Source organism: Cucurbita pepo, chromosome LG06, assembly GCF_002806865.2.
Source record: "Cucurbita pepo subsp. pepo cultivar mu-cu-16 chromosome LG06, ASM280686v2, whole genome shotgun sequence".
NCBI lineage: Eukaryota > Viridiplantae > Streptophyta > Magnoliopsida > Cucurbitales > Cucurbitaceae > Cucurbita > Cucurbita pepo.
In genome coordinates this window covers 5,324,050-5,348,757 of record NC_036643.1, presented here as the reverse complement: position 1 = coordinate 5,348,757, position 24,708 = coordinate 5,324,050, and the positions used below count along the sequence as shown (strand labels likewise).

Below are 24,708 nucleotides of genomic sequence, written 5' to 3'. Positions count from 1 at the left end.
GAGTACTTACCAACTTGACCAGCATCATGAATACAATAATACGTATAACAAGGAAAGACGATGAGTACTTACCGACAAGATCAACATCATGAATACAAAGAAAAACTCTCGAAAAAGGAATACGTATAATAAGGAAAGACGACGAGTACTTACCGACCCAATCAGCATCATGAATACAATAATACATATAACAAGGAAAGATGATGAGTACTTACCGACCTGATCAGCATCATGAATACAGAGAAAAACTCTCGATAAGGAAAGACGACGAGTACTTACCGACCTGACCAGCATCATGAATACAATAGTACGTATAACAAGGAAATATGATGAGTACTTACCGACCTGATCAGCATCATGAATACAGAGAAAAACTCTCGATAAGGAAAGACTACGAGTACTTACCGACTTGACCAGCATCATGAATACAATAGTACGTATAACAAGGAAATATGATGAGTACTTACCGACCTGATCAACATCATGAATACAGAGAAAAACTCTCGAAAAGGAATACGTATAATAAGGAAAGACGATAAGTACTTAACGACCCGACCAGCATCATAAATACAGTAAGAAGCTCTCGGAAAGTAATACATATAACAATATTGTTATATGACATCATATATATATATATATATATATATATATATATATTTCTCTCAAAAACAAAATGATTTTACAGTGGGAAAATGGAGACAGAAAGAGAGATACCACAAAACAAGTGTAATGAATAAACATAACTTACAAATTTCATACAATGTAATAGGTAAACTCTGCAGCCGTAGGAATGGCTTGTAAAGACTGATAGAGTTTGCAGACACCATAATTTACAAACAAAAGTAACTGCTGTGTCTAGCTGCGCTTTAACTTTTCCTTTTCTTTCTCCTTCTCCTTTCCCTTATTTTCACCAAGAACAAATTCCACGTACAAATCCTTCAGAGCTATCACGACCGTCGTAATCAACGGTCCCATAATCGCACCCTGTGAGAATAACTTCGACTTATGATCTTTTCGTCGTTTTTTTTAGGGAGAAAATGAGAGTTTCATTGATAAGTGAAATAACAACGGAGGGAGAAAGAACACCCCGGAGTTTGAGGGAACCTGAAGCTAAAGGATTACGAGAGAGTCTTCTCATTAGCCAAATCAATGCTAGCAAATATTGTTCTCTTTGGGTTTTCCTTTTCGGGGTTCCCTCAAGGTTTTTAAAACGAGTCTACTAGGGAGAGGTTTCCACACCCTTATAAAGAATGTTTTGTTCCTCTCTCCAACTGACGTGGGATCTCACAATCCATCCCCCTTCGAGCCCCAGCGTCCTCGCTAGCACTCATTCCCTTCTCTAATCGATGTGGGATCCCCAATTCACCCCCCTTCGGGGCCCAACATCCATGATGGCACACTGCCCCATGTCTCATTCTAATACCATTTGTAACAGCCCAAGCCCACCGCTAGCAGATATTGTCCTCTTCGGACTTTCTCTTTCGGGCTTCCCCTCAAGGTTTTTAAAATGCGTCTGCTAGAGAGAGGTTTCCACACCCTTATAAAGACTGCTTCGTTCCCCTCTCCAACCAATGTGGGATCTCACAATCCACCCCTTTGAAGCTCAGCGTCCTCGCTAGCACTCGTTCCCTTCTCCAATCGATGTGGGACCCCCAATCCATCCCTTTCGGGGCCCAGCGTCCTTGCCAGCACACCGTCTTGTGACCACCCTCTTCAGGGCACGTCATCTTCACCAACACACCGCCCCGTGTTTGGCTCTGATATCATTTGTAACAGCCCAAACTCACCATTAGCAGACATTGTCTTCTTCGGACTTTCCCTTTCGAGGTTCCACTCAAGGTTTTTAAAACACATATGCTAGGGAGAGGTTTCCACACCTTTATAAAGAATGTTTCGTTCCCCTCTCCAAACGACGTGGGATCTCACAATCCACCCCTTCGGAGCCCAGCGTCCTCACTGGCACTCATTCCCTTCTCCAATCAATGTGGGACCCCCAATCCGCCCCTTTCAGGGCCCAGTGTCCTTGCTGGCACACCGCCTTGTAACCACCCTCTTCAGGGCACGTCGTCTTCACTAACACACCGCCCAGTGTCTAGCTCTAATATCATTTGTAACCGCCCAAGTCCACCACTAGCAGATATTATCTTCGGACTTTTCCTTTCGAGCTTCCACTCAAGGTTTTTAAAACACATATGCTAGGGAGAGGTTTCCACACCTTTATAAAGAATGTTTCGTTCCCCTCTCCAACCGACGTGGGATCTCACAATCCACCCCTTCGGAGCCCAGCGTCCTCACTGGCACTCGTTCCCTTTTCCAATCAATGTGGGACCCCCAATCCGCCCCTTTCAGAGCCCAGTGTCCTTGCTGGCACACCGCCTTGTGACCACCCTCTTCAGGGCTCGTCGTCTTCACTAACATACCGCCCAGTGTCTAGCTCTAATATCATTTGAAACAGCCCAAGTCCACCGCTAGCAGATATTATTCTCTTCGGACTTTTCCTTTCGAGCTTCCACTCAAGGTTTTTAAAACACATATGCTAGGGAGAGGTTTCCACACCTTTATAAAGAATGTTTCGTTCCCCTCTCCAACCGACGTGGGATCTCACAATCCACCCCTTCGGAGCCCAGCGTCCTCACTGGCACTCGTTCCCTTTTCCAATCAATGTGGGACCCCCAATCCGCCCCTTTCAGAGCCCAGTGTCCTTGCTGGCACACCGCCTTGTGACCACCCTCTTCAGGGCTCGTCGTCTTCACTAACATACCGCCCAGTGTCTAGCTCTAATATCATTTGAAACAGCCCAAGTCCACCGCTAGCAGATATTATTCTCTTCGGACTTTTCCTTTCGAGCTTCCACTCAAGGTTTTTAAAACACATATGCTAGGGAGAGGTTTCCACACCTTTATAAAGAATGTTTCGTTCCCCTCTCCAACCGACGTGGGATCTCACAATCCACTCCTTCGGAGCTCAGCGTCCTCGCTAGCACTCGTTCCCTTCTCCAATCGATGTGGGACCCCCAATCCATCCCTTTCGGGGCCCAGCGTCCTTGCCAGCACACCGTCTTGTGACCACCCTCTTCAGGGCACGTCGTCTTCACTAGCACACCGCCCAGTGTCTGACTCTGATATCATTTGTAACAGCCCAAGTTCACCGCTAGCAGATATTGTCCTCTTTGGACTTTCCCTTTCGAGCTTCCATTAAAGGTATTCAAAACACATCTGCTAGGGAGAGGTTTCCACACCCATATAAAGAATGTTTCGTTCCCCTCTCCAACCGATGTAGGATCTCACATTTAGAAACTAAAATTATCACACTCGATTTCCCTAAGCAGAAACACGTGAAAATGCAACATAAAGTCGAGAAAGGAAAAGAAAGGGTACCTCCAATGCAGATGAAAACAAAGTCATCCCACCAATGATGCTAAGTCCCATAAGGTATTCACTGTGACCGGGCGTGCCCTCTTGGATTTCCGAGACGCCGTAATCCATAAGCGCGAGATGAATAATAGACAAACACAGAGCCACAACATATCTACCTTCCAGCAACAGCTGCAAGGCTGCTGGAATTGTTGCAAACCAATATGGAAAGATTGGGAAAAGAGGACTGAGAAATGCAAGAACAGTAGACACATACAAGAAATGTATTTCAAATAGTCTAAGCAACAGCCATGTAAGACATCCTTGATAGATAGCAATCTGTGCTGTAGCCAAAAGAACACCCGAGATCGCATTATCAAGAACTTCAACGCATCGAATTCGAGCCGATTCTTCAATCGGAAGCATATATATAACTTGTTCAGTCACACCACCAGATTCAGAAGTAATAAGATAATAAAGAACCCAAAAGAACACCATTGAATGAGAAACAAAGTTAAAAATCTCAGCTGCTCCTGAAATGATAGAACTACCAATGGAAAGCATAAGCTTAGCACTGCCTCCTAGTACCGACACACTACTAGCGAAGACTCGTTGCGAAATATCCATCCCTTGAACGGCTAATTCTTTCGCTTTCTCGAGTAAATCCTCCCTAGTGATTATCAACTCCCTAATAATTGCATCAAGCTCTGTATAAATCTGACCCCATTCCTTGTTACTAATCCGGTTTCTCAAGCTCATAAGCTTGTGCGTGTACGGCGATGGAGTCATTAGAGAAGTCGAAGGCCCCGAAGAGTTAGCACGAGACGATGATAAAGCCAAATGCTTAATCCCAGTGACAAACTCAGTGATATTATACTGCATAGCCAAGCTATCTATCTGTTCCAACACTGCATCATAAAATTTGGAGGTGTAGCTATCAATCATCCCAGCCATATCATTGTCTTCCATCCATTTCTTAACCCCAATTCTCTCAGCATAGTTGCTTTGTTCTACATGTATTTTCAATGAAATCATAGCATCTTTCCCTTCAACTCCAATTTTGTAAGAGAAAAACACCAAACCAGCCAAGAACGCAAGAATCATAGCAACAATTAACCCAATAGCAACAATGGTTTTCAATCTTTTCAAAACCCCTGTAGTGAAAAATGAACTAACAGCAGTACGACGAAAGCTCAGGCTACGAAATGAAGAAACATTATACATAGTAGAATCCACAGATTTGGAACTAAACAAGAACCCTAATCCAAGAAGCGAAACAGACCCAACAACGCCAAAATTCTCATATGCAAGTATAAAAATCCAAAACGAAACAAGCCATCGCAATAACTTAGAAAACACGCTCTGTTTCCGTCTAATATGCCCTGGTTTCTTCCTCCTAAGAACAACACGAACACAAACTTCACGAAATTGAACAAGGGTTCCAAAAAAAACCTGAAAAACAGCAACCGGGATGGCTAGAATGGTTTCGGTGAGGCCCAATTTAAGGGGTTCGGACCAGAAACCTTCAAGGGTTTGTTGAACGCCGCGAAGAGGAATAGAACAGAGGACGGCCCATTGAAGGGGGCGGAGATAGGCTTCGAGGAGACGACCGACGGCGTAGAGAGTGAGAATGGTGAAGGCGAGGCCGGCGTGAGCCATGGCGATGTAAAGGGCGAGACGGACCTGAGGATCGCCGGAAAAGGAGGAATCGGAATCGGAATCGGATTGCGACGGCAGTTTGGATGATTGTTGGTGGTGGTGGTGGTGGTTTTGAGGGTCGGGGCTTGGTTTTCGAACGGAGGCGGATCTGAACATGTCCTGCCATGGAGGGCTGGAGGAATTGGGATTCGAATTGGGATTGGAATTGGAATTGGAAGATGGGTCTGAGTAAGGGACGAGCTCCATTGGCAGGGGAGGTGGAAGTGACAGAGAAATGGCGTCCGATGAAGAGGAGAATGGCAATAACAGAGGGAGAGAAAAAGGAGAGGGAGAGAACTCAGAGAGAATCGGCCTTTTGGGGGTTATAACTGTGTTAGTTATTGTCGTTTGCTATCTTTTATGCTGTCGCTTTCACAGCAACCTTCTCATCTCCAAGATACCTTTAAACTTTTAACCAATTTCAAAAATACCTTAAAATTTTCAAAAACAAGTTCACTGTTATTATGGTTGTTCGATCTGTTGTGTTATGTCATACTATGTTATGTCGTGTTATGTAATGTTGTAGATTAATGTTTGTGATGTTGGTAATCTATGAGGTATAAATTTCAATATATCATGTCAGGTAAGCTATGTTATATACGAAAGATTGGACAGAAATTATGTGTAATGATTGTAAGTTATGAGGACGTTACACATTTTTGTGTGTCATATGTATGATGATACTTTTTCGTTATTATTAGTATGAATGTGTATCTTAGGACATTTGTGTTCGTCGTGATGTTATGTGGGACATTTTCATTTGTGGTGTCTGGTAGCCTGTTAGTGAGTGATAGTCTGACGAGCTAGGCTTAGGGACATGTATATGAGCTCGTTTGGTGGGACTATGTGCACATGCATGGGTTGTGTGTAGTGAAGTTACACGTTACACATCCAACACTACCTGGACTGGAAAGAAAAGCCAATGGCCATGCCATGATGTTTTTAAGATGATAAGTCTCACCCTGTCACATTGCATTTTCTGACCCCAACAATGGGTTGCTTATTGAGTATTTCTCAAAATACTCAAGTCGTGTGGTACTCTTGTTTTAGGTGTCACAACTTCACTCAGAGAAAATAGGTTGTGATCGGTTGTGATCACACGTAAGACAGACAAGGGGCCTATCCATTTTGATATGTGCTTCGAATGGAACGTGTTTGTCAACATTGCGCCTCAACCCATGTGTTAGAGGTTGGATGATGCAGCTGCTAGCCAAACTTTTTTTTTTTTTAAATGATTAAGCAAGGACACGGGATGGTCCAATGCCTCGATAGAACCCACATAGATGGATGATTGGGATGTCTAGACGATATGAATGACATGTGAGTCACTTCGTTCAATATATTTGAACAAGCCAAGATGGTCGAACTGTCCTGAAATTTGAGACGACATCATAATGCACGAATTGTTCGAATGGGAACCTAGATAACGATAAGACCCAACGATGGTTACAAGAGATCTTGGCCAAAAGTAAGACAAGATCGAGCCGAAAGACTTAGACAACATGGCTAAAACTGCAGACAATTGAACATGCACACACAAGGAGCAAGTGTGGCCAAAATAGCTTGAATCTACACAAAGGCAAACCTCGTCTAATGTTCAACAAAGCCACAAAGATGGACGAAAAATATGAATGGAGCTTAAGTTCCCATTAAGACTTGTCATGAGCATGTCAAGGTCATGAGATCATATAGTTGAAAACATACGATCATACATAAAACACCTCATAGAACCTAAGTTAAGACACTACCTTTTTAGTAACCTTGGGTTCGATCATGATTTATTTTATTTTATTTAATTCACTATCATTTAGGTCTTTATTTTAATAACAACATTATTTTAAAACATTTATTATGAATGTTAAGCTCATAATACCTTTTATGAAACGTTTAAAATGATTGTTTTCTAATCGTTTTAGTCATGCATACCAGGATCGTCACAACCCAACATATATTATATACAAAAAGCAATTTGGTCACTAATAAATTACAAATCAATATATTATATACAAACATTTCAACTGCACTGTAATTTACAAAATTGCAGAAGACATACAAGAATACGGATTACATAACTTGGTGATTGGTGAAGGGAATCTATGAGAGAAGGTTATCGAACCGGATTCCAACCAAATAGAGTGCAGAGCCGACGAGTTCAGTCGAACAGCATAACGAGTCTAAAGACGGAATCAAGCTTGAAAGGAATGGGCGTAGGCTTAATAGTAAACACCGCTTCAAAGACAGAAGCCGAGAGAAAGAGACTAATATATTGCATTACGAAGAGAGATTTTCTATGGAAGAGATAGAGAAGAGAACAACCCACCGGAAGGACATTCCTTTAGGAGCACCCCGGCAAACATCAAGATGCACGAAGCCGACCTATATCTCGAAAGAAAAATGAAGGTAAGGCAAATGAAAGATGAAAGCCAAAATCAGCGGGAGTGTGAGATACGCGGACAGAGAGTACTCAGCCGAACAACCGCAGGGGCTTCCTATCACTCCAGAAATCCACAAGGGAGGCAACCACCAGAGTTCAGCTTCTTCAGCAGAGTTCAGTCGATAGGAGTATTCAACTTCTCTCACTCAAAACCAAATTATTTCCAGTTTTCCAATAACTTCTTGTTCATCATACACACACAGGATAGTAACAAAATCATCAAAAAAAGAAAAAGAAAAAAACAGTTAAGCATAAATTTATCTCAACACCAAAAAATACAAGATCTTTCTAATCAACATATGACCTCTATATGGAGGCGTCTAAGCTAGTAGAATCGACATATCGATACAAGCGATCTGCTCCCTGCCCGAAACAATCTTCTAAACTAGTAGAGCTAGGAGTTTTTTTTCTCCTACCAACAGTCTATCATCGACAAACTAAAGTACGAGCGGAAACTAGAGCATATTTATAGAACATAAAAAAACCTATCTAGATATTGAACTAATGTGAGGAATAAACACAGCCAAGAAGAAGTATATGCTAAAGCCTACACCATGGCACGCTAAATTAAAATCGTACTAGATCGGGACAACCATAGTAGTCTCTACATGATAGTGTCTAAAAACCATACAATAAAATGTCTAATACACTCTTCGGGTCTTTAAATAGCTTCCTTGGGACGTCTAGTATTTGTGAGAACCGCTTATCACTGGGCCACGAAACTATAGGAACCTGTGATTGAAGACTCTATGGCAAATCTAAGCAAGACAGCAATGGAGTGAGACTTCTTTACTAGCTTGCAAAGGGATGGATGGTACTGACTATGCAATGATTCTACCTTGCGTAAGGATGATATCGACTACCCCCACTATAGCCTCCCCTTCCATACAAACCACTTGCTCCTCCATAACTAGCACCAGGACCGGAGTCGTAACCTCCACCATAACTGGAAGTTCCATAGCTCCCATAGCCATCAACCCCTCGGCCATATCCTCCTAAGCCACTTGTGCCATATCCCCCACCAAAACCACCACTGTAAGGTCCAAATCTACTAGAATAACCAAGGGACGATTCACCTCGGTAGCCACCTAAGCTATTGCCTCCAAAACCTCCATAACCTCCGCCAAAATCACCACTACTGCCATAACCATACCCGCTCCCTATCCTAGCACCAAGACCACCTGGGGTCCTAAAGGGACCAGGTCCAAAGCCTGCATCCAAGTCCCCATAAGAACTGCCATATCCACCAAAGCCATCATTGAATGAACGAGACCTAGAATTGCTACCATATGCAGAAGCAGGTGGTGGGTTTGAGGATTTCTTTGGTTCAGCTTTCTTGATCTCCACCTACAAGAAAGTAACTTAGTCAACCTAAATCTTCCAAAATTGAACTATTCTGATAGCCCTTGCCTTAGAAGATCTATACCTGTAATAACCTCCACCTAAAACTAGTATAGAAAAGACATGACTAACAGCATAATGCTTAAAAGATACATTTGTATACAATGAAAAGGTTGAAAATCGTCCTTTATTATTAAAACTGGAGAATATGGCGGTGTAAAATTCATGGGAAACAGAATTCTGTTTACACTCGGCTCAATTGCATTCCATTGATATAAGCTCACCTGGGTACCAGACATATCTATCATATTTCCATTGGATAAAATTTCATCTACAACTTCTTCCTCCTCAAAAACTATAAATCCAAAGCCTCGCGAGCGGTTGGTTTCATGGTCACGTATAATTTGGTGTTCCGCGACTTTCCCATACTTGGAAAAGAAATGATTAAACTCATCTACAAGCAAGAAATGTAATAGCCAGATTAAACACACGACATATAAACTACCACAATATGAGAAAAATGAATAAATTAGGAAAATAAATGTTTAAACTCATCAACAAGCAAGACATATGAGAAGACGAGAAAAAAATGAATGAAACAAATATTGGTACCACCAATTAAAGAAAACATGCAAATATACCAAAGTAAGTCACAGGTATAGAAATATAACAAATATTGGTACCCTACCTTCAGTAACTGTTGATGGAATCCCACCAACAAATATCTTCTTTGTCTTAAAATCCTTCAACTGACCGTGTCCTTTAGGGATGGTTCTCTTAATTTCAACCTACTTCCATATACCAAAGTANAACTAGAGCATATTTATAGAACATAAAAAAACCTATCTAGATATTGAACTAATGTGAGGAATAAACACAGCCAAGAAGAAGTATATGCTAAAGCCTACACCATGGCACGCTAAATTAAAATCGTACTAGATCGGGACAACCATAGTAGTCTCTACATGATAGTGTCTAAAAACCATACAATAAAATGTCTAATACACTCTTCGGGTCTTTAAATAGCTTCCTTGGGACGTCTAGTATTTGTGAGAACCGCTTATCACTGGGCCACGAAACTATAGGAACCTGTGATTGAAGACTCTATGGCAAATCTAAGCAAGACAGCAATGGAGTGAGACTTCTTTACTAGCTTGCAAAGGGATGGATGGTACTGACTATGCAATGATTCTACCTTGCGTAAGGATGATATCGACTACCCCCACTATAGCCTCCCCTTCCATACAAACCACTTGCTCCTCCATAACTAGCACCAGGACCGGAGTCGTAACCTCCACCATAACTGGAAGTTCCATAGCTCCCATAGCCATCAACCCCTCGGCCATATCCTCCTAAGCCACTTGTGCCATATCCCCCACCAAAACCACCACTGTAAGGTCCAAATCTACTAGAATAACCAAGGGACGATTCACCTCGGTAGCCACCTAAGCTATTGCCTCCAAAACCTCCATAACCTCCGCCAAAATCACCACTACTGCCATAACCATACCCGCTCCCTATCCTAGCACCAAGACCACCTGGGGTCCTAAAGGGACCAGGTCCAAAGCCTGCATCCAAGTCCCCATAAGAACTGCCATATCCACCAAAGCCATCATTGAATGAACGAGACCTAGAATTGCTACCATATGCAGAAGCAGGTGGTGGGTTTGAGGATTTCTTTGGTTCAGCTTTCTTGATCTCCACCTACAAGAAAGTAACTTAGTCAACCTAAATCTTCCAAAATTGAACTATTCTGATAGCCCTTGCCTTAGAAGATCTATACCTGTAATAACCTCCACCTAAAACTAGTATAGAAAAGACATGACTAACAGCATAATGCTTAAAAGATACATTTGTATACAATGAAAAGGTTGAAAATCGTCCTTTATTATTAAAACTGGAGAATATGGCGGTGTAAAATTCATGGGAAACAGAATTCTGTTTACACTCGGCTCAATTGCATTCCATTGATATAAGCTCACCTGGGTACCAGACATATCTATCATATTTCCATTGGATAAAATTTCATCTACAACTTCTTCCTCCTCAAAAACTATAAATCCAAAGCCTCGCGAGCGGTTGGTTTCATGGTCACGTATAATTTGGTGTTCCGCGACTTTCCCATACTTGGAAAAGAAATGATTAAACTCATCTACAAGCAAGAAATGTAATAGCCAGATTAAACACACGACATATAAACTACCACAATATGAGAAAAATGAATAAATTAGGAAAATAAATGTTTAAACTCATCAACAAGCAAGACATATGAGAAGACGAGAAAAAAATGAATGAAACAAATATTGGTACCACCAATTAAAGAAAACATGCAAATATACCAAAGTAAGTCACAGGTATAGAAATATAACAAATATTGGTACCCTACCTTCAGTAACTGTTGATGGAATCCCACCAACAAATATCTTCTTTGTCTTAAAATCCTTCAACTGACCGTGTCCTTTAGGGATGGTTCTCTTAATTTCAACCTACTTCCATATACCAAAGTAAGTCATAGGTATAGAAAATCATTAAATCCTAAATTTATGCAACAACAGATCATATTACAAGTGTACCATGAAAGACGAGAGCGTGGGGGGTAGCAAAGAAAAAAATATTAACCAACCAATGGAGTTCGGAAAAGGACTCGTAATTAATCTTATAAGACCATGGAAAGCAAATAAATTTAAACGCCATTTAACAATCAAGTGGAATAGAATGTTTGGTAAGCCAGTAAGAAAAACAAAACAAATAGGATCACGAACTTGTTTCCCATTGATGACATGTGTATCTTCGATAACCTTGTCAACCACAGAAGGATCAGCATAAGTGATAAACCCAAAACCTCTTGGCTGTCCTGTATACCGATCTTTCATGATCACCGAGTCAGTTATCTCTCCATACGTCCCAAAATGCTTGTTGAATTGAGCTGTTTTTTACAAAAACACAATGAAAAGAACATCAGCTACGGTCGGATTTAAACTAACATTGCATTTAATTAACTTACAGACTTAGCAAACAAAGAACTCATTTAATAAGCTCTTCAACAGATATAGTTGAAGTATAAACAACTGCTAAAGCACACGCCATACAAAAAAGAACACCCATCAAGAAAAACAGGCATTTTCAGCAGAATTAAGCACACTTACAGAAACTCCAATCCTACGAAAAGAATTTATAATTAAAAGTAAACAAGAACTCACTGTAAGTTGTATCTTTCGCCAATCCTCCAATGAAAATCTTCCTGGGAAAAACAAAAATAGCAACAACAAAAAAATGAGAACACAAAATCAAGATCTAAATAAATTGAGACAAAGGAACCGACTAGCAGGCGTAATCAGGGGAAGGCATATAGTAATTAAAATCTGGTGCTTAAAAGCCCCAGTTCGAAACTTTCTCAGAGAAACACCGAACGTAAATCAATCGAGAAAGGCACAGACACAAACCCGGGACTAGCGCCATCACCCGTGTGAGGGTTTTCGCTCTTCGATTTGGACGCCATCAGAAATTTGGCCACCGGCTGAACTTTTCTTCCGCTGTCGAAGAAGATCGATAACACGGTGGAGACGAAGAAAAAGGATCGTCGATTTAGGGTTTTTATGATGCTTCCAAATTGGAAGAGGATAACGACTTTAAACTGTCTAAAGAGAGGAGTACTCAATTTTATATGATAATCGAACCCATACTTGGGCCTGCCCAAAATTTGGGCCCGGAAGAACCTATGTCGGATGTCTCGGTCATGCTTGTCTAAGCCGTGTTGTCTATGAATGTATACCCGTTCCAAACCTTTTTACTTGCTTTTAAGTTAGATAGTCTTTACTATTCTTATCGTGTCAGTTCGGAAATGTATAACCGGTCAACAAAATCATGTCTAGACCCGCTAGGGCTAAAGTGCCCCAAAATATACTATAGAGAGACGTGACATCCCTGTATGGTTATATGTTATTAAAGGTGTGGTTGCTGCTTATTTTCTTTCAGTCCGAAACATTGTTTTCAACGCATTTTCTCGCTCACGTTTTCTAAAACATTTGTCTCAAACATGACCCGAGACTCGAGCATAAGCCAATATTGTCTGCGAAGTTCAAATCTCACACGACTAACTTATTCGCTAAGTTATAATAAGTGGTGCACAATCGTTGTTGTGCTAGTCAAGCCCAATTGAGTGATCTTTCATTGGGAGACATAGCTGAAGAAGCCACCCGACACCTCAAACTAAGGAAACATTCAAGACATGGGAGAAGTTGCTGGAGCCAATGAAGCTGGAACGATATTTGTTCAATGTCACAATCGCACTTTTTACGGTAGCGGAAAAGTGACTGTGCGCCACTTGTTCAAACTCAATGAACAAATCAGCTGTGAGAAATTCGAACGTCGTGGACAACGTCGACGTACGCTCGGTGTCAAGTCACGTTTGCGAGATTAGAAAACGTGAATGAAGAAATACAATACAACGGCTTAAATAACATACAACTTTAAGTAGGGAGAATTTGACAACTAGTTGCATCCTCCTATAGTACATTTTAAGACGATTGAGGTCTAGTAGGCCCAGACGTGATTTTGCCAAATAGTCATACAAAATCCAAGTAGGGAGAGTTGACGACAAGTCACATCCCCCTATAATACATTTTGAGGCATTTTAGACCTGACCGGTGCAGACATGATTTTGGAATGGGCATGCGATGTAACGGCCCAGATCCACTGCTACATTTTGAGGCATTTTAGACCTGATCGGTGCAGACATGATTTTGGAATGGGCATGCGATGTAACGGCCCAGATCCACTGCTAGCAGATATTGTCCTCTTTAGACTTTCCCTTTCGGGCTTCCCCTCAAGGGTTTAAAACGCGTCTACTAGAGAAAGGTTTCCACACCCTTATAAATGATGTTTTGTTCTCCTCCCCAACCAATGTGGGACATCACATGCGACCATGGACAAACACGTCTTAGACAAGCATAACCGGGACATCCAACATACAACCATAGACAACACGCCTTGGACAAGCAATACCGTGACACTCAACGTCTTAATGGCATTGCTTAGGGAGACGACCAAAAAGAAAAGTTTCTATACAAACATATCGTTATTAGGATCATGAAGAAGGATTGTCGCTACTATGAAGATCATCTCAGTTGTCAATACCAGAAAGCGAGCCGTTCATGATAAAAACCGATACCATTATTTCAAAAACGCTTCTCGTTCTTGATGCGATTACAAATGCTGATTCTTAGTAAACTAATGAATCCTACAATATGCTATCAACATATATATATATATAGCAGAACACAACAGACACCCACACCTTCTATTACAGACAGAACTTCAATGAACAGGGCAGCCTTTAACCACGATCCCGGGCGCAGTAGGACACGTGGCCAACGGACAACGGTCCGTGCTGTCGAGCCCCCACCAGTTCGGACCAATTATATCCTTCGATTGAAGGGTAAAATATATAAGAACCCCCATGAAAGCAACCCCAGCATCCAAAGCAGCCGACAAGATATAGTTATGCCTAGCCCACCATCCCTTGTACTTCCTGTAGACATAGAAGTTAAAGAAAATCCCGACAGCCCCCCATGTCAGGTAGTTCACTGCTCTAGCTGGTGGAATGCCCAAGCCACCTCCAAAGATGATGGGCATGTTTATAAGCCTAATCCACTCTTGGTCGGGAAACTTGCGGGATAGCCACCAGACAGGAACAGGAGCAAGTAAGCCAACAAGGAAGAACCAGTTCATCTCGGGGTAAACGCCTAACTTTCCGAACATTCGGAGTGGCCCGACGACTCCCCATATGATGGATGCGTTGTAGAACACGTCGTCACCCGGGCATGTCCATGGACTTCCTTCGGGAAGCAAGGCTGGGTCGCAGATGTGGTCGACGGTTGTAAGAAGCCACCAGGCCGTGCCGAAGTAGACACTTGAAGCAACTACTGTTCCAACTAACTGAAGGAACAAAAGAACGTTATGTAGAGGATGATCATGGGTTTATAAGTAAGGAATACGTCTCAATTGGTACGAAACCTTTTGGGGAAGCCCAAAGCAAAGCTATGAGAGCTTATGCTCAAAGTGGACAATATCATACCATTGTGGAGATCAGTAATTCCTAAACATGGTATCAGAGTCATGACCTTACTTTAGCCATGTCAATAGAATCCTCAGACGTCAAACAAAGAAATTGTTAACCTCGAAGGAGTCAAGCCTCGATTAAAAGGAGACTGCTCAAGGGCTACATAGACCTTAGGGGAGGCTCTATGGTGTACTTTGTTCGAGGGGAGGATTGAATACATCTCTATTGGTATGAGGCCTTTCGGGGAAGCCCAAAGCAAAGCCACACGAGCTTATGCTCAAAGTGGACAATATCATACCATTATGGAGATCCGTGATTTCTAACAGAATCAAGCGAAAAGAACAAAGAACTACCTGAACTAGGAACATTGATCTCGGGGGAATCTTCATATAGTGGCCTAATTTGAAGTCACTAAGAAACATAAGAGCTTGTGACATACTGATATATCCATACGTCTTGAACGTCACGTTAGCTAGCGGCCTCCCGGGATAAATATACCCAATAATCAGCTCGGTAACCACGTTAAGCCCTGGTTGCTGCACATTATCGTTAAGCAGAACATTAACACACTGATATTTCAATCTCGATGTTCCGAATACGTCGTTATGAACATACCACATTAGTAGTTGCTTGAATGATTCCAATGGGTAAGGTGAAGAACAGAGCAATCCCACAAGCTAATAAAATCCCCCACCAAGGAAGTTGGAGCTGTTTATCAAAGCCTTCACAAGCATACAACGCAAACGCCATCATTATTATCAACACGACATAGAACCACCACTGAGGAACTTGCTTGTAATTCTTCTTCATCAGTCTAGTATGCACATCTCCCAGCTGATCCCCAGCTGCACTTGCTGTCCTTATCCACATCTGCCAGATTGTTCTGTCCCAGACAACAAAAGGACAAAAAGATGGTGAAATGAACCAAGAAATGGCTTGGTTTCAAAGAGTTCAAGTGTTTTTGAAGCTTACTTTCCATGAAAAAGAGCAACATGTGAGATAGTTGCTGTCAAAATGGCAAAACTCAGCCCATAGTTAAAAGCAAAGAAGGCACTGACATAGAGTTTGCTATAGCCATCATAGTTTGCTTGATCTATATCAAACGTTTTGGCATTAAGAATCCGAGAAATATTATAAGTTCTTCCAGTGAAGTCGAAAGTATGAGCTGAAATCATCGGGAATCGCTTAGCTTCATAAAGATTAAACCAGTAAACAATGGGGTTTAGTACATAAACGACCATGACGAAACCAATCAAGATGTTGACGATGGCGAAACCGGGTGTGGCTAGAGGGCTTCCGAGGAAGCCAGCAACGGTCGACCAGTCGATCCCGAATGAGCCAATGCCAAGGCCACGAAGACCGGAACCGATCTGTTGGGCTGTGACGGAGTTTCGCCATATCAAACAAACAAATGAGATGCATGATATTGAAGGGAAGAGGTAGCTCGGGACGACGTAGTAAGCAAAACTTGATATGAAAACCATGAAGAAGAATTGTAGCCTTGTGTGTCCTCCTCTTGGTCTCTTGTCTTTTTCATGTAATGCCCTGTCGTAAGGTACATGTTCTTGATTCAAATTTGCTATTCAAAGATGTTTTGAGTATCAGTTCTTGAAGAATGTACCTGAATAGAGAGACTTGAACTAGATTTGCAGGCCACCACATGTAAGGGGAGTCAACTAGGAATCTTCTGAACAATCCAGCCCATCCATAGCCTAGCATCTGTTCATGGGAGAGTTTGTTCTTGATTTTGATATCTAAAAGCATGTTATAAGCACAATGAAGATGAAGAAATCTAAAGATCGAGAGGCTTAATGAGCCTGTGTTTGGAATCACGACTCTCTATAATGGTATGATATTGTCTACTTTATACGCTCTCGTGGTTTGCTTTTAGTTTCCCCAAAAGGCCTCATACCGATGGAAACTCCCTCCTAACAATCCTCCCCTCGAACAAAGTATAACATAGAGCCTCCCCTGAGGTCTATGGAGCCCTTGAACGACCTCCCCTTAATCGAGGCTTGACTCCGAGTCATCGAACAATGTACACTTTTTGTTCGACACATGAGTCACTTTTGACTAAACCTTCGAGGCTTGCAATTTCTTTGTTCGACACTTGAGGATTCTATTGATATGGCTAAGTTAAGGGTATGTGCAGGGGGCGATGTGCGGGGTGGTGCACGTGGGTGTGTGAGACTCTCTCCCAACAATCTTCAACAATCCTCCTCTCGAACAAAGTATAACATAGAGCCTCTCCTGAGGCCTATGGAGCCCTCAAACAATCTCCCCCTTAATCGAGGCTCGACTCCTTCTCTGGAGTCATCGAACAAAGTACACCTTTGTTCTACACTTTAGTCACTTTTGACTACACCTTCGAGACTCACAATTCTTTTTTCGACATTTGAGGATCCTACTGACATGACTCTATTACCATGTTAGGAATCACGACTCTCCACACTTACTTATAAACCCACGATCATTTCTAGAACTCCCTCTCAACAATCCTCAACACCTAAGAAATCACCTCACCTGAGTCGTTTGGGACAGCAACATGGCTGCAAGAGGATGAAGATTTCTATGGTAAAACGCCTTAACAATCGTGACGATATTCAAAGCATAAACACTATTCGATCCAGAATTGGCGAAAATGGTGATCAAAACATGTTCTTTGAGAGTAAACGGCCCTGGATTCATCGAAAATGACCACTTAGTGAGTGGAATTCGAAGTGGGGTAGCTGGAAATGTTGCAGCCATCAACTTTCCCAGAGGAAGAACAAGAATCTGTGCAGAAACTGAAGAAACATACAGCTGATTCTGGCGAAAACCAAAGAATTGGTTCACAAAAGCCAAAAGACAGCAAGATGTTAGCCCAAGAACCCATGTCCTGAATGTCAAGGCTAGCTCTAATGGGTCATCCGTTGGTGGCACTGTGAGCCTCACTTCCTCAATTGGGCTATCATTCTCCTCCCCTACACATTACCAAAATGGTTGAAAATGCTCATAAACAAGAACAAGAACATGAACATGAACATGAACAAGAACAAGAACATGAACAAGAACAAGAAGAACAAGGGATAATCCGTACCATTTTTGTCGAAGTTTGATTCAAAATCTTCCTCTGGGATCGCATTCCCATCGTTTCCTTTTGTCATCTTCTCCTTCTCCAACCTGCAGTTACAGTATAATGCTTGTTTTTCTTGGGACAAAAAACATTCTAGGATTTCCAGAAGTACGAGGAACAGAGCAAAAGACAGACCTCGTTCAAGCGGTTCAGAATCCCAACGAGGAGGCCACTAATTTCTCAGAAACCCACCATTTGATGAAACATTTAATGGGTTATTTCTTCTTTCTTCTGGAATCTTGAATCTGGGCGGCTTCGTTAGCACATGGGGTTGCTTTAGCTTTAAATTGGCCCCAGCTGCAAAATCTGAAGATTTTGATGTCACATTTGAAAGTTCCTCAAAAAGAGGGCTCATTCCGGCTTAACTTGTGGATGAGGACAACTGTTTTGAGCTAGACGATGATGATGGGCGTGGTAGGGTATAGATATCACAACCCGACATCAAGCGGTGTACTAGTAAAGACACTGGATAGGAAACGAAGGGAGATTGACAACTATTTTGAGCTAGAGGATGATGGCCGTTGTAGGGATAGGTAGTAGAGCCAAACACTGAGCGGTGTACTAACAAGGACACTGGTTTCAAAGAGGGATGGATTGGAGGTTCCACATCGATTACAACAGGGAACTGACGGGGATGGACAACTATTTTAAGCTAAAAGATGATGGGTGTTGTAGGGAATAGGTATCAAAGTCAAACACCGAGTGGTGTACTAGCAAGAACGCTGGTCTCAAAGAGGAATGGATTAAGGGTTCCACATCGATTACAAAAAGGAACGAAGGGGAATGGACAACTATTTTGAGCTAGAGGAAGATGGGCGTTGTAGGGAATAGGTATCAAAGCTAGACACCGAGCAGTATACTAGTAAAGTCGCTGGTCTCAAAGGGGGATGGATTGGGGGGTTCCACGTCGATTACATAAGGGAACGAGTGCTACCCACGTCGGTTGGGGAAGAGAACAAATCATTCTTATAAGGGTATGGAAACATCTACCTGCGTTGGTGGCGGTGGTTGAGAATGTGGACTTTTTGAATGGTTCACAAGACTAGTGAGGCTCACCGATTTGGGTTCCAACCAAGGTGAAGTTGTGGGTCCGGTTCCTTTTTTTTATTTCTTTATTGTTTTGAAAGAACATGATTTTTCTTGGGAATCTGCTTGAAGGCTGCTGCTGTGTGGATGATTTAAAAGTTATTTAAGTAATACTCAGATTTTTTATTTTTTATTTTTTATTTGAGCAATGGAGTTTGGAATTTTTTTTTTTTTTTTTAAATGTATGCGATTAATTGTTTCGGGATTGACAATCCGAACACGGCTAGAGAAGTCTACGGGGTCGGGTCGGGTGGGAACCTTTGTATCCCTATTTGTCTCTGTCTCGGTCTCTTATTTCATTTCTCATTCTCTGGAAATTCTCTATTTATTTTTTGAGAAATCGGCACAAGGATTTCCGTCCCTGTCTCCTATTTCACTTCTTATCCTCCTAAATTTTTTTATTTATTTTTGTGGAGATGGGATTTTCCGTGAGAATTTTTTTCGGGGAACGGGTTCCGGTATAAATTTTGTCCATATATATTAAAAACGGTAAAATATCTTAACAATCCAGTATTATGTCATAAGGAAAACAGGGATTCTCCGGCTAGTTCGGAGCGGGTCTCCACTAATTTGGACATATTTACACATACATACATACATACATATATGGGACAAGATCGAAAACAGGGAATGTAATCCTCGTCTCTGGTTACATTTAGAGGAAAATTTTCTCCCCGCTCCCTCCAAACAGGGGTTTTTCAGCTTGTTCGAGGCGGATCTCCACGGATTAAATGGGCATCTTTAAACACATCTCAACTATCCTAGACTAAGAGGTCCAAGAATTGAGTCCCCTCGACCCTTTTTTTTTTTACAATCCTTGAACTTTCAAGTTCGTGTAGCAAAATTCGGTCTCAGTGTCAATTTATTATGTCGGTAAATTTTAAAACTAAGTTAAAATTTTATCAAATACAAAAATAAATTATTAATATTGAAAATTTTAAATATATATATATATATATTTTTTCTTTGAGGAAATTAGATGTGTTCCCTAACTACTTTGCCTAATTTGTTTCTTTACTTTTTATAATTATTTTTGCAATATTAGAAAATTTTCCAAAATTGAAAAAAAAAATCAAATTTTATTATTTTAAATTTCAAATTTGTATTTTCTTTTAAGGAAGGTCGAATATTATCCAAAAATAATAATAATAAACAAATAAAAGCTTATGGTCTTCAGTTGACTTTCACGTCGTCATAAGTCAACCTAAGAATACCTTTTTAATTAAATTATGTTCGTATTTGACTTTTCTGCTCTCGCATCCGACCTCGCCCCCTATTTAGAAGCGGTTTATACGCTTTACAATTGGAACAGGAGACCTCGAATGAGTCGGGTCTCTCGAGACGAGATATATATTATCGACATTTCGAGTGTCCCGGTGATACAAGTTAATTGGAAGAAATGGAATTGAATAATCTAGCTGATTTCTGTCTTTTTCGAGGATTTTGCCCGACAATTAAGCTAAATTTTCTTTTATCAAGTAGGTTTCTCGAGCGATTATGACAAGATTGCTTGTGAAAATTTTATGGAAATAATTATGATTATGATAATTTTGCTAAATTTATGGAGTCAATTCAAATTATGATATTTATTATAAATAATTTCAAAACTAAGCAATCATATCATATTAAATTCAAAGTTACTCCATGAATATGTGATCATATTTTAGTCCAAAAGGCATATAAAGGAATCATTGAACATTGTCTCATAATTTAAGGATATATATTAAAAAAAAATGTCACATAAATCTAAACTAAAACTATATATTAAAAAATAATCAATGTTTAAAAAACATTTAAAAAGTTAATTTAAAGATGTCCCACATTGGTTGGGAGGAGAACAAAACACATTTGATATGGGTGTGGAAACTTTCCCCTAGTAGACGCGTTTTAAAGCCTTAAGGGGAAGTTCGAAAGGAAAAGTCCAAAGAAAACTATACCTACTAGCGGTGGGTCTGGGTCGTTACAAATGGTATTATAGCCAGACACCGGACGATGTATCAGCCTTGTCGTTGTTCCTCGAAGGGGGTAGACACGAGGCAGTGTGCTAGTAAGGACGCTGGGTTAAGGGAGGGTGGATTTGGTAAGGGAAGCTCGATTATGAATCTTTTCAGCCCAAAGAGCGCCGTTATCTAGACGATGTGCCAGCCTTGTCGTTGTTCCTCGATGGGGGTAGACATGAGGCGGTGTGCTAGTAAGGACGTTGGGCCCCAAAGGAGGGTGGATTTGGTAGGAGAAACCCGATTATGAATCTTTTCAGTCCAAACAACATCATTATCCGGACGATGTGCTAGCCTTGTTGCTGTTCCTCGAAGGGGTAGACATGAGGTGGTGTGCTAGTAAGAACGTTGGACCTTAAGGGGGGGTGGATTTGGTAGGGGAAGCCCGATTATGAATCTTTTCAACCCAAACAGCACCATTATCCAGACAATATGTCAGTCTTGTTGTTCCTCGAAGGAGGTAGACACGAGGCGGTGTGCTAGTAAGGACGCTGGACCCTAAAAATGGGTGGATTTGGTAGGGGAAGCCCGATTATGAATATTTTCAGCCCAAACAACACCGTACATAATCTTTTCAGCCCGAACAACACCGTTACCCAGATGATGTGCTAGCCTTGTCGCTGTTCCTCGAAGGGGGTAGACACGAGGCAGTGTGTTAGTAAGAACGCTGGACACCAAAGGGGTGTGGATTTGGTAGGAGAAGCCCGAATATGAATCTTTTTAGTCCAAACAACACCATTATCCGGACGGTGTGCCAGCCTTGTCGCCCTTCCTCGAAGGGGGTAGACACGAGGTGGTGTGCTAGTAAGGACGTTGGACCCCAAAGGGAGTGCATTTGGTAGGGGAAGCTCGATTATGAATCCTTTCAGCCCAAACAACACCGTTATCCAGACGGTGTGCCAGCCTTGTCGCTGTTCCTCAAATGGGGTAGACACGAGGCGGTGTGCTAATAAGGACGCTGGGCTCCAAAGGGGGGTGGATTTAGTAGGGGAAACCCGATTATAAATCTTTTCAGCCCAAACAACACCGTTATTAAATACAACCATAACGGTTCTGAATTGGGTTGTTCGGGTTGTTTATGTCATTTATTCAAATTTTTATTCTTAATAAAAGTAAATCAGGTTAGGTTGAATTGATCGACTTTTTTTAACCTTTAATTAGCTACGAAGTCATCAAGTTTTCATCTATTTATTTATATTTTATATAAATAAAATACATTACCCAATCAAATACTTTATTTTATTTTATTATTTATTTAATTAATTTTGGTAGGAAATAAATCAAAATATTTAATTTCATAATTACTTTATAATGGCTTAAGAAATCAAGCCAACGTCCTTTTCCCACCAAATTCTTCCAACTTTGAAAAATTTTATTCAAAGCATTAATTACGTCATCTTTTTAGTTGGAGTCATTAATTTTGGTGAGACGAAAATTCATCGATACTATACTGTCAAATTATTTAAAGGAATAATTTTTTTATATTAAAAATAGTAAATACCCGAGAAAATTAGGTTTGATGTTGACGTGTGGAGTAAAACTTGAAAGTGTAGTTGTTCGTAGATTAGGTTGGGTCGGGTTTAGACGTTATTTAGATTCAGTTCAATTGTTCGGGTTGTCATAAAAATATTGAGTTGCGTTAGTTCAATCGTAAACCAACCAAACTGCATGGGTCAATTGAGCTGATTGAGTTCCCCGAGCTATCGTGACTTTTGAATACTCCTACTAAGAAAGTGTCACGAAATATGCTTTTAGCTCATTGTCTTTGATAATTTCTTGTTTATTCTCTGTTGATCTGCCTCTCTCTGTCGCACACCTTCTTCAAAATCTAGAGGGCCGATGTAATCGGTGCTTAACACAGTCTGAACTCTTCCCGAGTTTCTCTCGTATCGGGAAAAACTTATCCCTCACTCGCGTTCGTCTAATCTAACAGAACGTTTGAGATTTTATTAATTATCTGTCTAATAAGTTTAAACCCGACTTTAATAAGAAAATCAATGTAGATTTTTTTTTTTTGTAAAATTCTTAAAAAATAATAATTTTGAGTTTAAATCACTTAAAAAAAGTAATTATATTTAATTATACAAACTATATTTTAAATTCATACGATAATTTAATAAAAAAATAATAAAATTTGGAGATATAATAATGGAGGGAGAGAGAGAGAGAGATTTTTCCAATATAAAAAGAAAAAGGTTGACTTTGACCAAGTCAAGTGGGTGGACGGTGGGGACCACAGGAAAGCATGGCATGTGAGAGAAATAAGTTTATTAAATGATAAAATATAAATGGTCGTGGGGCCCACATTAAAGCACGCCAGCATGACGACAAGCTTGCGCGTGGGATTGATTTTTTTATTTTATTTTATTTATTTATTTATTTTTGTTTCTAAGTTTTGCTATGTCCCTTTCTATTCAAAACTTTAATCATTGTCGGTCTTATCTATCAAAGTTCTATCCCTTTCATTTTCAAATTTATTTTTGGCATCGTTTAGAATACGTACGAATGCTCGATAATCGTTTTTTATTGTTCGTCTTTTAGTTTTGAGAAGTATTCTAAAAAACGATGTTCGTTTTGTTCTGAATGTCGAAATTTTCGATAATTTGGATTCATAATGAAACTGAAACGTTTCTCGTTGTATTATTTACAAAGAAGGAAATAGAGATTTTTTTTTTTTTTTTTTTTTTTTTTTTTTTTTTTTTTTTTTTTTTTTTTTTTTTTNTTTTTGTTGATATCCTACATTGGTCGGGGAGGAGAACGAACACCCTTTTTACGGGTGTGGAAACCTTTCTCTAGTGAACGCGTTTTAAAGCTTTAAGGGGAAGCCCAAGAAGAACAATATCTGCTAGCAGTGGACCTGGGTCGTTACAAATGGTATCAGAGCCAGTAAGGACGCTGGTCCCAAAGGGGGTGGATTTGGCGGGGTCCCACATCGATTGGAGAAGAAACGAGTGCCAGCGGTGGACTTGAGTTGTTTCAAAATGGTATCAGAGCCGGTAAAGACGCTGGGCCCAAAGGGGGTGATTTTCGCGGGGACCCACATCGATTGGAGAAGGAATGAGTCCCCGCAATGGACCTGGGCCATTTCAAAATGGTATCAGAGCCGGTAAAGATGCTGGTCCCAAAGGGAGTGGATTTGGCGGGGGTCCCATATCGATTGGAGAAGAAACGAGTGTCAGCGGTGGACTTGAGCTGTTTCAAAATGGTATCAGAGGCGGTAAAGACGTTGGCCCCAAAGGGGGTGGATTTGGCGGGGACCCACATCGATTGGAGAAGAAACGAGTGCCAGCGGTGGACCTAGGCTGTTTCAAAATGGTATTAGAGCCGGTAAAGACGCTGGTTCCAAAGGGAGTGGATTTGGGGGGGACCCACATCGATTGGAGAAGGAACGAGTCCCCGCGGTGTACCTGGACCATTTCAAAATGGTATCATAGCCGGTAAAGACGCTGGTCCCAAAGGGGGTGGATTTGGCGAGAGTCCCACATCGATTGGATAAGGAACGAGTGCTAGCGGTGGACCTAGGGCGTTTCAAAATGGTATAAAAGCCGATAAGGACGCTGGGCCCAAAGGGAGGTGGATTTGGCGGGAGTCCCACATCGATTCGATAAGGAACGAGTGCCAGC

General features: G+C 41.1%; 4 protein-coding genes across 5 annotated transcripts; all 4 read right to left on the bottom strand.

Moving 5' to 3' along the window:
• Positions 1-720: 720 nt before the first annotated feature.
• LOC111797567 lies at positions 721-5,363 on the bottom strand. The gene is made up of 2 exons (XM_023680613.1): positions 3,378-5,363; positions 721-984 (listed from the first exon to the last, which is right to left on the bottom strand). Exons 1-2 carry the CDS (start codon positions 5,256-5,258, stop codon positions 856-858), a joined length of 2,010 nt encoding a protein of 669 aa, XP_023536381.1. The 5' UTR covers positions 5,259-5,363; the 3' UTR covers positions 721-855.
• A 1,672-nt stretch (positions 5,364-7,035) lies between these two features.
• LOC111797065 (heterogeneous nuclear ribonucleoprotein 1-like) lies at positions 7,036-12,440 on the bottom strand. 2 transcript variants are annotated; one of them, XM_023679952.1, is made up of 8 exons: positions 12,270-12,440; positions 12,027-12,067; positions 11,589-11,752; positions 11,213-11,312; positions 10,809-10,978; positions 9,899-10,530; positions 9,669-9,868; positions 7,036-7,970 (listed from the first exon to the last, which is right to left on the bottom strand). In XM_023679952.1, the coding sequence occupies exons 1-6, from the start codon at positions 12,323-12,325 to the stop codon at positions 10,018-10,020; spliced, it is 1,044 nt and encodes a 347-aa protein (XP_023535720.1). In that variant the 5' UTR covers positions 12,326-12,440; the 3' UTR covers positions 7,036-7,970; positions 9,669-9,868; positions 9,899-10,017. The 2 variants fall into 2 exon arrangements, with proteins under 2 accessions (XP_023535720.1, XP_023535719.1); XM_023679951.1 differs by having other exon boundaries at positions 9,669-10,530.
• Positions 8,022-9,812, bottom strand: LOC111797417 (RNA-binding protein 3-like). Its single transcript, XM_023680404.1, has 4 exons — positions 9,777-9,812; positions 9,515-9,614; positions 9,111-9,280; positions 8,022-8,832 (listed from the first exon to the last, which is right to left on the bottom strand). Exons 1-4 carry the CDS (start codon positions 9,810-9,812, stop codon positions 8,320-8,322), a joined length of 819 nt encoding a protein of 272 aa, XP_023536172.1. The 3' UTR covers positions 8,022-8,319.
• Positions 12,441-13,976: 1,536 nt separating the features above from the next.
• On the bottom strand, positions 13,977-18,338 carry LOC111797189 (oligopeptide transporter 1-like). The gene is made up of 8 exons (XM_023680134.1): positions 18,138-18,338; positions 17,967-18,049; positions 17,411-17,850; positions 16,509-16,606; positions 15,860-16,432; positions 15,503-15,770; positions 15,241-15,423; positions 13,977-14,763 (listed from the first exon to the last, which is right to left on the bottom strand). The coding sequence occupies exons 2-8, from the start codon at positions 18,031-18,033 to the stop codon at positions 14,143-14,145; spliced, it is 2,250 nt and encodes a 749-aa protein (XP_023535902.1). The 5' UTR covers positions 18,034-18,049; positions 18,138-18,338; the 3' UTR covers positions 13,977-14,142.
• Between the last annotated feature and the right edge of the window lie 6,370 nt (positions 18,339-24,708).

Excerpts from the sequence above, each read along its gene's own strand:
- LOC111797567 (XM_023680613.1), bottom strand. The coding sequence starts at position 5,258 with ATGGAGCTCGTCCCTTACTCAGACCCATCTTCCAATTCCAATTCCAAT. Across the intron at positions 985-3,377 it reads TGTTTTCATCTGCATTGGAG|GGTGCGATTATGGGACCGTT; the intron begins GTACCCTTTCTT and ends TTATTCTCACAG.
- LOC111797417 (XM_023680404.1), bottom strand. The coding sequence starts at position 9,812 with ATGGTTTTTAGACACTATCATGTAGAGACTACTATG. Across the intron at positions 9,615-9,776 it reads ATCATGTAGAGACTACTATG|GTTGAAATTAAGAGAACCAT; the intron begins GTTGTCCCGATC and ends ATATGGAAGTAG. Across the intron at positions 8,833-9,110 it reads TAGATATGTCTGGTACCCAG|GTGGAGATCAAGAAAGCTGA; the intron begins GTGAGCTTATAT and ends ACTTTCTTGTAG.
- LOC111797065 (XM_023679951.1), bottom strand. The coding sequence starts at position 12,325 with ATGGCGTCCAAATCGAAGAGCGAAAACCCTCACACGGGTGATGGCGCT. Across the intron at positions 12,068-12,269 it reads GGTGATGGCGCTAGTCCCGG|GAAGATTTTCATTGGAGGAT; the intron begins GTTTGTGTCTGT and ends TGTTTTTCCCAG. Across the intron at positions 11,313-11,588 it reads ATGTCATCAATGGGAAACAA|GTTGAAATTAAGAGAACCAT; the intron begins GTTCGTGATCCT and ends ATATGGAAGTAG.
- LOC111797189 (XM_023680134.1), bottom strand. The coding sequence starts at position 18,033 with ATGACAAAAGGAAACGATGGGAATGCGATCCCAGAGGAAGATTTTGAA. Across the intron at positions 17,851-17,966 it reads ATCAAACTTCGACAAAAATG|GGGAGGAGAATGATAGCCCA; the intron begins GTACGGATTATC and ends GGTAATGTGTAG. Across the intron at positions 15,424-15,502 it reads TTCAAGCAACTACTAATGTG|CAACCAGGGCTTAACGTGGT; the intron begins GTATGTTCATAA and ends GATAATGTGCAG.